Genomic DNA, 12586 nt, shown 5'->3' with positions numbered 1-12586 from the left:
GGCTGAACAGTTGAGGTAACTGTCTCCTAATCTGTAATGTTATAGGAGGAGGAATTAGGAAGACAGGAGGCTGAACAGTAGAGGTAGCTGTCTCCTAGTCTGTATGTTATAGGAGGAGGAATGAGGGAGACAGGAGGGTGAACAGTAGAGGTAGCTGTCTCCTAGTCTGTAATGTTCTAGGAGGAGGAATGAGGAAGACAGGAGGCTGAACAGTAGAGGTAGCTGTCTCCTAGTCTGTAATGTTAAAGGAGGAGGAATGAGGAAGACAGGAGGCTGAACAGGTAGAAGTAGCTGTCTCCTAATCTGTAATGTTAGAGCAGGAGGAATGAGGAAGACAGGAGGCTCGACAGTAGAGGTAGCTGTCTCCTAATCTGTAATGTTAAAGGAGGAGGAATGAGGAAGACAGGTGGCTGAACAGTAGAGGTAGCTGTCTCCTTATCTGTAATGTTATAGGATAAGGAATGAGGAAGACAGGAGGCTGAACAGTAGAGGTAGCTGTCCCCTAATCTGTAATGTTATAGGAGGAGAAATGAGGAAGACAGGAGGCTGAACAGTTGAGGTAGCTGTCTCCTAATCTGCAATGTTATAGGAGGAGGAATGAGGAAGACAGGAGGCTGAACAGTTGAGGTAACTGTCTCCTAATCTGTAATGTTATAGGAGGAGGAATTAGGAAGACAGGAGGCTGAACAGTAGAGGTAGCTGTCTCCTAGTCTGTATGTTATAGGAGGAGGAATGAGGGAGACAGGAGGGTGAACAGTAGAGGTAGCTGTCTCCTAGTCTGTAATGTTCTAGGAGGAGGAATGAGGAAGACAGGAGGCTGAACAGTAGAGGTAGCTGTCTCCTAGTCTGTAATGTTAAAGGAGGAGGAATGAGGAAGACAGGAGGCTGAACAGGTAGAAGTAGCTGTCTCCTAATCTGTAATGTTAGAGCAGGAGGAATGAGGAAGACAGGAGGCTCGACAGTAGAGGTAGCTGTCTCCTAATCTGTAATGTTAAAGGAGGAGGAATGAGGAAGACAGGTGGCTGAACAGTAGAGGTAGCTGTTTCCTAATCTGTAATGTTAAAGGAGAAGGAATGAGGAAGACAGGAGGCTGAACAGTAGAGGTAGCTATCTCCTAATCTGTAATGTTATAGGAGGAGGAATGAGGAAGACAGGAGGCTGAACAGGTAGAGGTAGCTGTCTCCTAATATGTGATGTTATAGGAGGAGGAATGTGGAAGACAGGAGGCTGAACAGTAGAGGTAGCTGTCTCCTAGTCTGTAATGTTCTAGGATGAGGAATGTGGAAGACAGGAGGCTGAACAGTAGAGGTAGCTGTCTCCTAATCTGTAATGTTATAGGAGGAGGAATGAGGAAGACAGGAGGCTGAACAGGTAGAGGTAGCTGTCTCCTAATATGTGATGTTATAGGAGGAGGAATGTGGAAGACAGGAGGCTGAACAGTAGAGGTAGCTGTCTCCTAGTCTGTAATGTTCTAGGAGGAGGAATAAGGAAGACAGGAGGCTGAACAGTAGAGGTAGCTGTCTCCTAATCTGTAATCTTATAGGAGGAGGAATTAGGAAGACAGGAGGCTGAACAGTAGAGGTAGCTGTCTCCTAGTCTGTATGTTAAAGGAGGAGGAATGAGGAAGACAGGTGGCTGAAAAGTAAAGGTAGCTGTCTCCTAATCTGTAATGTTAAAGGAGAAGGAATGAGGAAGACAGGAGGCTGAACAGTAGAGGTAGCTGTCTCCTAATCTCTAATGTTCTAGGAGGAGGAATGAGGAAGACAGGAGGTTGAACAGTAGAGGTAGCTGTCTCCTAATCTCTAATGTTATAGGAGGAGGAATGAGGAAGACAGGAGGCTGAACAGTAGAGGTAGCTGTCTCCTAATCTGTAATGTTACAAGAGGAGGAATGAGGAAGACAGGTGGCTGAACAGTAGAGGTAGCTGTCTCCTAATCTGTAATGTTATAGGAGGAGGAATTAGGAAGACAGGAGGCTGAACAGTAGAGGTAGCTGTCTCCTAGTCTGTATGTTATAGGAGGAGGAATGAGGGAGACAGGAGGGTGAACAGTAGAGGCAGCTGTCTCCTAGTCTGTAATGTTCTAGGAGGAGGAATGAGGAAGACAGGAGGCTGAACAGTAGAGGTAGCTGTCTCCTAGTCTGTAATGTTAAAGGAGGAGGAATGAGGAAGACAGGAGGCTGAACAGGTAGAAGTAGCTGTCTCCTAATCTGTAATGTTAGAGCAGGAGGAATGAGGAAGACAGGAGGCTCGACAGTAGAGGTAGCTGTCTCCTAATCTGTAATGTTAATGGAGGAGGAATGAGGAAGACAGGTGGCTGAACAGTAGAGGTAGCTGTTTCCTAATCTGTAATGTTAAAGGAGAAGGAATGAGGAAGACAGGAGGCTGAACAGTAGAGGTAGCTGTCTCCTAATCTGTAATGTTATAGGAGGAGGAATGAGGAAGACAGGAGGCTGAACAGGTAGAGGTAGCTGTCTCCTAATATGTGATGTTATAGGAGGAGGAATGTGGAAGACAGGAGGATGAACAGTAGAGGTAGCTGTCTCCTAGTCTGTAATGTTCTAGGAGGAGGAATGTGGAAGACAGGAGGCTGAACAGTAGAGGTAGCTGTCTCCTAGTATGTAATGTTAAAGGAGGAGGAATAAGGAAGACAGGAGGCTGAACAGTAGAGGTAGCTGTCTCCTAATCTGTAATCTTATAGGAGGAGGAATTAGGAAGACAGGAGGCTGAACAGTAGAGGTAGCTGTCTCCTAGTCTGTATGTTATAGGAGGAGGGATGAGGGAGACAGGAGGGTGAACAGTAGAGGTAGCTGTCTCCTAGTCTGTAATGTTCTAGGAGGAGGAATGAGGAAGACAGGAGGCTGAACAGTAGAGGTAACTGTCTCTTAATCTGTAATGTTATAGGAGGAGGAATGAGGAAGACAGGAGGCTGGACAGCAGAGGTAGCTGTCTCCTAATCTGTAATGTTATAGGTGGAGGAATGAGGAAGACAGGAGGCTGAACAGTAGAGGAAGCTGTCTCCTAATCTGTAATGTTAAAGGAGGAGGAATGAGGAAGACAGGTGGCTGAAAAGTAGAGGTAGCTGTCTCCTAATCTGTAATGTTAAAGGAGAAGGAATGAGGAAGACAGGAGGCTGAACAGTAGAGGTAGCTGTCTCCTAATCTCTAATGTTATAGGAGGAGGAATGAGGAAGACAGGAGGCTGAACAGTAGAGGTAGCTGTCTCCTAATCTGTAATGTTACAAGAGGAGGAATGAGGAAGACAGGTGGCTGAACAGTAGAGGTAGCTGTCTCCTAATCTGTAATGTTATAGGAGGAGTAATGAGGAAGACAGGAGGCTGAACAGGTAGAGGTAGCTGTCTCCTAATCTGTAATGTTATCGGAGGAGGTATGAGGAAGACAGGAGGCTGGACAGTAGAGGTAGCTGTCTCCTAAAATGTAATGTTATAGGAGGAGGAATGAGGAAGACAGGAGGCTGAACAGTCGAGGTAGCTGTCTCCTAATCTGTAATGTTATAGGATGAGGAAATAGGAAGACATTAGAATGAACAGTAGAGGTAGCTGTCCCCTAATCTGTAATGTTATAGGAGGAGAAATGAGGAATACAGGAGGCTGAACAGTAGAGGTAACAGTCTCCTAATCTGTAATGTTCTAGGAGGAGGAATGAGGAAGACAGGAGGCTGAACAGTTGAGGTAGCTGTCTCCTAATCTGTAATGTTATAGGAGGAGGAATGAGGAAGACAGGAGGCTGAACAGTAGAGGTAGCTGTCTCCTAGTCTGTAATGTTAAAGGAGGAGGAATGAGGAAGACAGGAGGCTGAACAGTTGAGGTAACTGTCTCCTAATCTGTAATGTTATAGGAGGAGGAATGTGGAAGACAGGAGGCTGAACAGTAGAGGTAGCTGTCTCCTAGTATGTAATGTTAAAGGAGGAGGAATAAGGAAGACAGGAGGCTGAACAGTAGAGGTAGCTGTCTCCTAATCTGTAATCTTATAGGAGGAGGAATTAGGAAGACAGGAGGCTGAACAGTAGAGGTAGCTGTCTCCTAGTCTGTATGTTATAGGAGGAGGGATGAGGGAGACAGGAGGGTGAACAGTAGAGGTAGCTGTCTCCTAGTCTGTAATGTTCTAGGAGGAGGAATGAGGAAGACAGGAGGCTGAACAGTAGAGGTAACTGTCTCTTAATCTGTAATGTTATAGGAGGAGGAATGAGGAAGACAGGAGGCTGGACAGCAGAGGTAGCTGTCTCCTAATCTGTAATGTTATAGGTGGAGGAATGAGGAAGACAGGAGGCTGAACAGTAGAGGAAGCTGTCTCCTAATCTGTAATGTTAAAGGAGGAGGAATGAGGAAGACAGGTGGCTGAAAAGTAGAGGTAGCTGTCTCCTAATCTGTAATGTTAAAGGAGAAGGAATGAGGAAGACAGGAGGCTGAACAGTAGAGGTAGCTGTCTCCTAATCTCTAATGTTATAGGAGGAGGAATGAGGAAGACAGGAGGCTGAACAGTAGAGGTAGCTGTCTCCTAATCTGTAATGTTACAAGAGGAGGAATGAGGAAGACAGGTGGCTGAACAGTAGAGGTAGCTGTCTCCTAATCTGTAATGTTATAGGAGGAGGAATGAGGAAGACAGGAGGCTGAACAGGTAGAGGTAGCTGTCTCCTAATCTGTAATGTTATCGGAGGAGGTATGAGGAAGACAGGAGGCTGGACAGTAGAGGTAGCTGTCTCCTAAAATGTAATGTTATAGGAGGAGGAATGAGGAAGACAGGAGGCTGAACAGTCGAGGTAGCTGTCTCCTAATCTGTAATGTTATAGGATGAGGAAATAGGAAGACATTAGAATGAACAGTAGAGGTAGCTGTCCCCTAATCTGTAATGTTATAGGAGGAGAAATGAGGAATACAGGAGGCTGAACAGTAGAGGTAACAGTCTCCTAATCTGTAATGTTCTAGGAGGAGGAATGAGGAAGACAGGAGGCTGAACAGTTGAGGTAGCTGTCTCCTAATCTGTAATGTTATAGGAGGAGGAATGAGGAAGACAGGAGGCTGAACAGTAGAGGTAGCTGTCTCCTAGTCTGTAATGTTAAAGGAGGAGGAATGAGGAAAACAGGAGGCTGAACAGTAGAGGTAACAGTCTCCTAATCTCTAATGTTATAGGAGGATGAATGAGGAAGATAGGACGCTGAACAGTAGAGGTAACTGTCTCCTAATCTGTAATGTTATAGGAGGAGGAATGAGGAAGACAGGAGGCTGGACAGTAGAGGTAGCTGTCTCCTAATCTGTAATGTTATAGGAGGAGGAATGAGGAAGACAGGAGGCTGGACAGTAGAGGTAGCTGTCTCCTAATCTGTAATGTTATAGGAGGAGGAATGAGGAAGACAGGAGGCTGAACAGTAGAGGTAGCTGTCTCCTAATCTGTAATGTTATAGGAGGAGGAATGAGGAAGACAGGAGGCTGAACAGTAGAGGTAGCTGTCTCCTAGTCTGTAATGTTAAAGGAGGAGGAATGAGGAAAACAGGAGGCTGAACAGTAGAGGTAACAGTCTCCTAATCTCTAATGTTATAGGAGGATGAATGAGGAAGATAGGACGCTGAACAGTAGAGGTAACTGTCTCCTAATCTGTAATGTTATAGGAGGAGGAATGAGGAAGACAGGAGGCTGGACAGTAGAGGTAGCTGTCTCCTAATCTGTAATGTTATAGGAGGAGGAATGAGGAAGACAGGAGGCTGGACAGTAGAGGTAGCTGTCTCCTAATCTGTAATGTTATAGGAGGAGGAATGAGGAAGACAGGAGGCTGAACAGTAGAGGTAGCTGTCTCCTAATCTGTAATGTTATAGGAGGAGGAATGAGGAAGACAGTAGGCTGAACAGTAGAGGTAGCTGTCTCCTAGTCTGTAGGACTGAGGAATGAGGAGAGGAAAGGAGGACAGGGGTGAGCATGGGGATTTAGGGAGGGCGGGAAAGGAGGGGAGGATGGAGGGGAGGATGGAGGGGAGGATGGAGGGAAAGGAGGGATGAGGGAGGGGAGGACGGTGAGAAAGGAGGGTTGAGGGAGGGGACGACAGTGGGAAAGGAGAGATGAGGGATAATGAGGGATAACTGATCTATTTGACCTCTGACCCTTTGGATGTGTCCTGTTATCACCTCCCTCTAGGAGCACACACACACACACATACATGCACACACACGCACACACAGATTTATAAGTGTGCAGCAGGCTAACTATGACTGGGATGTACAGCATCTACCAAAACAACACTGTATTTTATTGGCTACCATCACAGCATATCACACTCTTATGAAGGAAATGGCAGCTAGTCCATCTTGACTTAGCATCACATTGTGACGTCAACTTGATGTGTGTGTCACTCACCGATGTCCTGGATTTTGATGTCTGGTCTGAGTGTGTAGTCTGTTTCTGGATGTCCTGGTTCTACATTAACATCAGACACTGAGAGAGAGAGAGAGAGAGAGAGAGAGAGAGAGAGAGAGAGAGAGAGAGAGAGAGAGAGAGAGAGAGAGAGAGAGAGAGAGAGAGAGAGAGAGAGAGAGAGAGAGAGAGAGAGAGAGAGAGAGAGAGAGAGAGAGAGAGAGAGAGAGAGAGAGAGAGAGAGAGAGAGAGAGAGAGAGAGAGAGAGAGAGAGAGAGAGAGAGAGAGAGAGAGAGAGAGAGAATGATTAGACAGTGATTAAGAGAGAAGTCATATTGAAGTCATATTGACACACCTCTCTGTAAGGGTACAGATGTGCCTTGAAGGCCTAGACTGCAGCCATGGTAATGACTTCCACAACAAACTCCTAAACTCATCACTTAACACTGCACCTTACCTACATTTACCCACACTTAACCCCCTCCAAATACATTAGCCAGAGTACACTGTTCCCTGGCCTGGTAAGTGTGGCATCCAGAAATGAGCCCAGCCAGAGACAGAGTGTGTTGGAGTGGAGCAGTGAGCAGCAGAGATGAGGGCTAAGGCTGTAGATGTGTGTTACACACTGGTGGAGTCAACTGGGCTGGGCCCCTCAATACAATGCAGACTGGGAGGGAGGGAGGGAGGGAGGGAGGGAGGGAGGGAGGGAGGGAGGGAGGGAGGGAGGGAGGGAGGGAGGGAGGGAGGGAGGGAGGGAGGGAGGGAGGGTGTAGATGTGTGTTACACACTTTTGGAGTCGACTGGGCTGGGCCCCTCAATACAATGCAGACTGGGAGGGAGGGAGGGAGGGAGGGAGGGAGGGAGGGAGGGAGGGAGGGAGGGAGGGAGGGTTAAGACAGCCCCCCGAGCCAACAGACTGACATGACTTAACATCACCATCAGCCCTGTGAGAGGGAGAACGAGAGAGACTCTGCATTCAGAATTCTGCTAAAATATCCTCAGTGGACAACGTAAAACACAGAATTTAACTTCTCTTTTCTGGATTTGAATAATTAGCAGGTATTGCCTAATTCTGCTCTGCATGCATTATTTGGTGTGTTACGTTGTACACTGAGGATATTTTAGCAGAATTCTGAATGCAGAGTCTCTCTCGTTCTCCCTCTCACAGGGCTGATGGTGATGTTAAGTCATGTCAGTCTGTTGGCTCGGGGGGCTGTCTTAACCCCTGCTCCTTCTCCATGTCTCTTTCCCTGCCACCCTCCCTTCCCCCTCTCTGTCTCTCTCTCAGTCTTTCCCTCTCTCTCTCTCTGTCTCTCTCTCAGTCTTTCCCCCTCTCTCTCTCTCTCTCTCTCTCTCTGTCTCTCTCTCAGTATTTCCCTCTCTCTCTCTGTCTCTCTCAGTCTTTCCCTCTCTCTCTCTGTCTCTCTCTCAGTCTTTCCCTCTCTCTCTCTCTGTCTCTCTCTCAGTCTCTCTCTCTCTCTCTCTCTCTCTCTCTCTCTCTCTCTCTCTCTCGTCGGAGTGCATGCTGGGAGTGAGTCGTCAAGCAGGAGTGATTGTGAGAGCGAATGGAATTTCTTTTCACTCTATTGGGTTTTGGTATGTACATATATATATATAAATATATATATTGATTAGTTTAGTTGTTTTAAGGGTATATTGTTTAACTATCACTAAGCACGTATAGGGGTGGTGGGATCTTTGAGGTTGGTTTTTCGCGAGGGCACAACCAGCGGGTGGGGCTGGTTGCAATGGCCACTCGCGGAAATGTAGAGTTTGAAAAACTTAGTCGGAGGCATGGAGTAAAGATTCCTGCTGCGGCCGGGTGTTCAGTGGAAGAATGTAGCTTGGCTGTGGGTGCTATCATTGGGTATGATAGCATCAAATCAGCCTCAAGGATGAATAGCGCTGTAGTGATATTTTTAGATTCAATTGAAAAGGTGAATAAGATAGTTGAGAGAGGTGTTGTGTTGCGGGAGACACAGACGCCGGTATTTCCGCTTCTGAATCCGGCGAAGAAAGTTATGCTTTCTAACGTGCCACCATTTGTTAGAGATGAAGTGTTAGAGCGAGAGTTATCTCGCCATGGTCAAATCGTATCTACAATAAAGAAGGTTCTTTTTGGATGCAAATCTCCGTTGTTGAAACATGTCGTGTCTCATAGGAGACAAGTGCATATGATTTTAAAAAAGGAAGGAGATGAACTGAATTTAGCGTTTAGTTTTAAGATTGATGGATTTGATTATGTCTTCTATGCATCTACTGAATCAATGAAATGTTTTGGATGTGGAAGAGAGGGGCATTTGGTGCGTAATTGTCCAGAGAATGAGCGCGCTGAGCCTGGTAGTAGCTTTAGTGCGGGTGCAAATAATGCACCACAGCGAAGGGATGAAAATATTATGGGTGCAGGGGAAGAGAGAAAGTGGGCAGATGTGGTTGGAAAAGTAGGAGAGGAAGGCATTGTGGATACGGGGGCAATTGTGGTAGATCAGAACAAAGAGGGAGGGGAAACAGTAGGTAAGATTGCGACTGCCGTCGCTGAGGTGGTGCTGGAAAATGAAATTGGAGGTCAAGAGGAGATTGAAATAACGGAAAAGGAAGCGGATGTTTTCAAAATACAGAGGAGTAAAAGGAAGAATTTAAGGTGTGGTGAAGGGTCTAATTCTAAGAGAAAGGTAGAGATGGATAAATCAGTTGAAGATGAACAGGTTGTAGAGATGGAGTTTTCTTCTGGGGAGGATAGCGAGAGTGAGTCATCTGACGCGTCACAACAATATAGTGAGATAGATGGGGTGGAAGGGAGGTATGGGATCGAGAAGATACGTCAATTTCTGAAGTTGACAAAAGGGAAGAAATATATGCAGGATTACAATGTAACTGATTTTTTCCCTGAACGTGAATTGTTTATTGAATCAGCAAAGTTTCTGATGTCAAAAATTACAGGGGGAGGTTTGAAAAGCCCTGAAATTGCTAGACTCAAGAAAGTGGTCACGAGAGTAATAAGTGATGTAAATTCTAAAGAAAATGAAAGAGTTCAGTTGCAGTTTTAACTCTGTAAAGAGATGTGGTGGCTGTATCTTCCTCTGTATGTTTTTATATTTTTTATCCATGAGCAGTTTTAAGATCTCTTCTTTAAACGTAAATGGGGCAAGAGATGTTAAAAAAAGAGCCATGGTGTATGAGTTAATGAGGGGAAAGGGAAATTATATAATTTTTCTACAAGAAACGCATAGTAATTTGGAAAATGAAGTTATGTGGCAACAGGAGTGGGGGGGACAGTGGTGTGTAGTCATAAAAACTCAAAAAGTGGGGGTGGGGTTATATTGTTCTCAAAAGGGTTTTTGCCTTTGTCATACGAGGTTGAAGAGGTAGTTGAGGGGAGGTTATTAAAAGTTAGAGCAAGGTATGAAAACATCAATATGTGTCTGATAAATGTATATGCCCCAGTGGTGACAGTTGAGAGGGTATGTTTTTTAGAGACATTATCAAATACCATTGAGAAATGTAACAAAGAAGATTATTTGTTTATTGCTGGGGATTTTAACTGCACAGTTAGCGATTTAGATAGAAATCACCAAGAACCTCATGTAGCCTCAAGGACGTTTTTAAAACGCCTTATTGTAACAAATGAACTGTGTGATATTTGGCGGAGTCAACATGGAGGAACAAGGCAGTACACCTGGGCGCATGTGAGAGAGAACATCATCTCTATGGCCAGGTTAGATAGGTTTTATGTTTTTGAGCATCAATCTCAGGTCTGTAAATCAAGTGTGATAACTCCAGTGGGATTTTCTGATCATTGTTTAATAACAGAGGTGGTGTTCATTAACGATGTAAAACCTAAAAGTGCATACTGGCATTTTAATATAACTTTATTGAGTGATGCTCACTTCAGGAACTGTTTCAGTTTTTTTTGGGAGTAGTGGAGGTCTCAAAAGGCCAGTTTTGTATCCCTTCAACAATGGTGGGATATAGGGAAAATCCAGATTCAAAAATGTTGTAATCAATACACGAGGAATGTCACCAAGGATATCATCAGATCAATGAAAGCCCTAGAGATTGAAATAGTGGAACTCATGACATTGGTTGACACCACAGGAGATCGAGGCCATACTCAGGCCCTCAAGAGGAGAAAAGCTGCATTGGCAGACCTGCTGGGTATCAGAGCACAGGGGGCACTTGTGAGAAGTAAGTTTCAGGGAATATCTGAAATGGATGCCTCATCCAAATTTTTCTTTGGTTTAGAGAAAAAGAATGGACAAAGAAAAATTATTCATTGTCTCAAATCAGCTGTTGGACAAGAGCTCACTAGCCCTAGTGAAATTAGAAAGAGGGCAGTAGAGTTCTATGCTGAGCTCTACAAGTGTGAGTACAAAGAGGACAAAACAGTGACACAGCAGTTCTTTGATGGGCTCCCAAAGGTGGCTGCAGAAGCTCAGGTTGAGCTTGAGCAACCATTGTCTTTGCAGGATTTATACACTGCATTAAAAGGCATGGAAAATGGAAGGGCACCAGGCATTGATGGGCTTCCCGTTGACTTTTTTAAGTCTTTTTGGGCTAGGTTGGGAGAGGATTGGTTAGAAGTAGCTAATGATAGTTTAACCGGAGGGTTACTACCAATAAGCTGCAGAAGGGCTGTCCAAAAAGGGTGACCCGAGGGAGGTGAAGAACTGGAGGCCGGTGGCTTTATTGTGCACTGATTATAAGATATTGTCAAAGGCTTTGTCCAACAGGCTGAGGGAGGTGATGGGGCAAATCATACATACGGATCAGTCCTACTGTGTTCCTGGCAGGCAGATAGGGGATAACATTTCTCTGATTCGTGATTTTTTGGACGTCTCTAGGGCTATTGGGTTGGATGCTGGTCTAATTTAAATTTATCAGGAAAAGGCATTTGACCGAGTTGAACATCAATATTTATGGCACACGTTTGAGGCGTTTGGGTTCAGCTCTGGTTTTATTGCCATGATAAAGGTGATATATGGTGACATTGAAAGTGTATTGAAAGTTAACGGTGGTTTGAGTGCTCCTTTTAAAGTGTGTAGAGGTATTAGGCAGGGATGTTCTATGTCAGGGATGTTATATGCCATTGCTATAGAGCCACTACTAAATAGCATTAGAAGTCGCATTGCAGGGGTGTGCCTTTCAGAGGATATCGTATGTCATATAGGGGGCGCACTATTATAGTTAACAATGTGATTGCCTCTGCACTGTGGCATCGGTTGAACAGTTTTAGAACCACCATCTGGCCTTCTGGCTAAGATACAGGCAATTATTGTGGATTTCTTTTGGGATAAATATCACTGGGTTCCACAAAGTGTTTTGTATTTGTCAAAAGAGGAGGGGGGAGGTCTTGTACATCTTGCTAGTAGGGCTGCTGCTTTCCGGTTTCAGTTTATTCAAAGGTTGCTTTATGGACCGGAAAATGTGGTGTGGAGAGGGGTGGCAGGTCTTATATTACAGCGGGTTGGAGGATTAGGTTTAAAGAAGGCTTTATTTCTGGTTGATAGTAGCCAGATTTCTAGGGAGGGAGTACCTCCGTTTTACAGAGGCCTTCTCAGAGTGTGGAGCATAATGAAGGTGTCCAGACAAACTTCAGTGGAGTCAGTGCATTGGCTGTTGGAGGAACCTCTGGTGTATGGGGCAAGACTGGATTGTACAACTGCAGCTGTTCCACATTTCTCCAAGATTCTGGTGAAGGGGAAAATCATCACCTTAAGACAGTTAATGGCCATGGCTGGGCCCGCCTTAATGGATGGAAGACGGGTGGCAGAACATTTGGGGATGAGGTCGAAAAGGATTGTCGGACAAATGCTGGGGAGTTGTAGAAAGGCTCTGTCAGCGGAAGAATGGGGTATGCTTAGTAGCCACAAGAAGAAGGTGCAAGATGAAGACGTCTCATTTCCAAAACTAGGGATTACACCAAATATCCCAGAGTCAGAAAGAAAGGCGTTATTGCTGGATTTGAGAGGGTTGGAGGAGGTGGGTTTGGATGAGGTGAATGGGAAGGAATTGTATAGGTGTGTCAAGGTGTTGAATAAAGATAAATTGAAAAATAGAAAAGTCACTCCATGGAGGGTAAAATTGGGCATTGATGACAAGGTAAAGCCAGCATGGAGAGCACTGTACAAGCCACCGTTACAAAAGGGTACTGGTGATATGCAATGGAGGGTTTTACATGGCATCATTGCAGTTAACGCTTTTGTATCTGTTATTAACTCAGATGTTAG

General features: G+C 45.1%; 1 protein-coding gene across 1 annotated transcript in view; it reads right to left on the bottom strand.

The window, feature by feature from the left end:
* Positions 1 to 12586, bottom strand: part of LOC110512627 (ephrin-A3-like) — a 151348-nt gene that overhangs the window by 25034 nt on the left and 113728 nt on the right. The window contains exon 4 of the mRNA XM_036939628.1: positions 6363 to 6440. Within this exon, the coding sequence (XP_036795523.1) occupies positions 6363 to 6440 (78 nt within the window). The remainder of the gene's footprint in view (positions 1 to 6362; positions 6441 to 12586) is intronic.

Source organism: Oncorhynchus mykiss, chromosome 2 (genome assembly GCF_013265735.2).
Source record: "Oncorhynchus mykiss isolate Arlee chromosome 2, USDA_OmykA_1.1, whole genome shotgun sequence".
Taxonomy (NCBI): domain Eukaryota; kingdom Metazoa; phylum Chordata; class Actinopteri; order Salmoniformes; family Salmonidae; genus Oncorhynchus; species Oncorhynchus mykiss.
The sequence above is the reverse complement of the archived record's forward strand: the minus strand, read 5'-3'. Positions and strand labels throughout refer to the sequence as shown.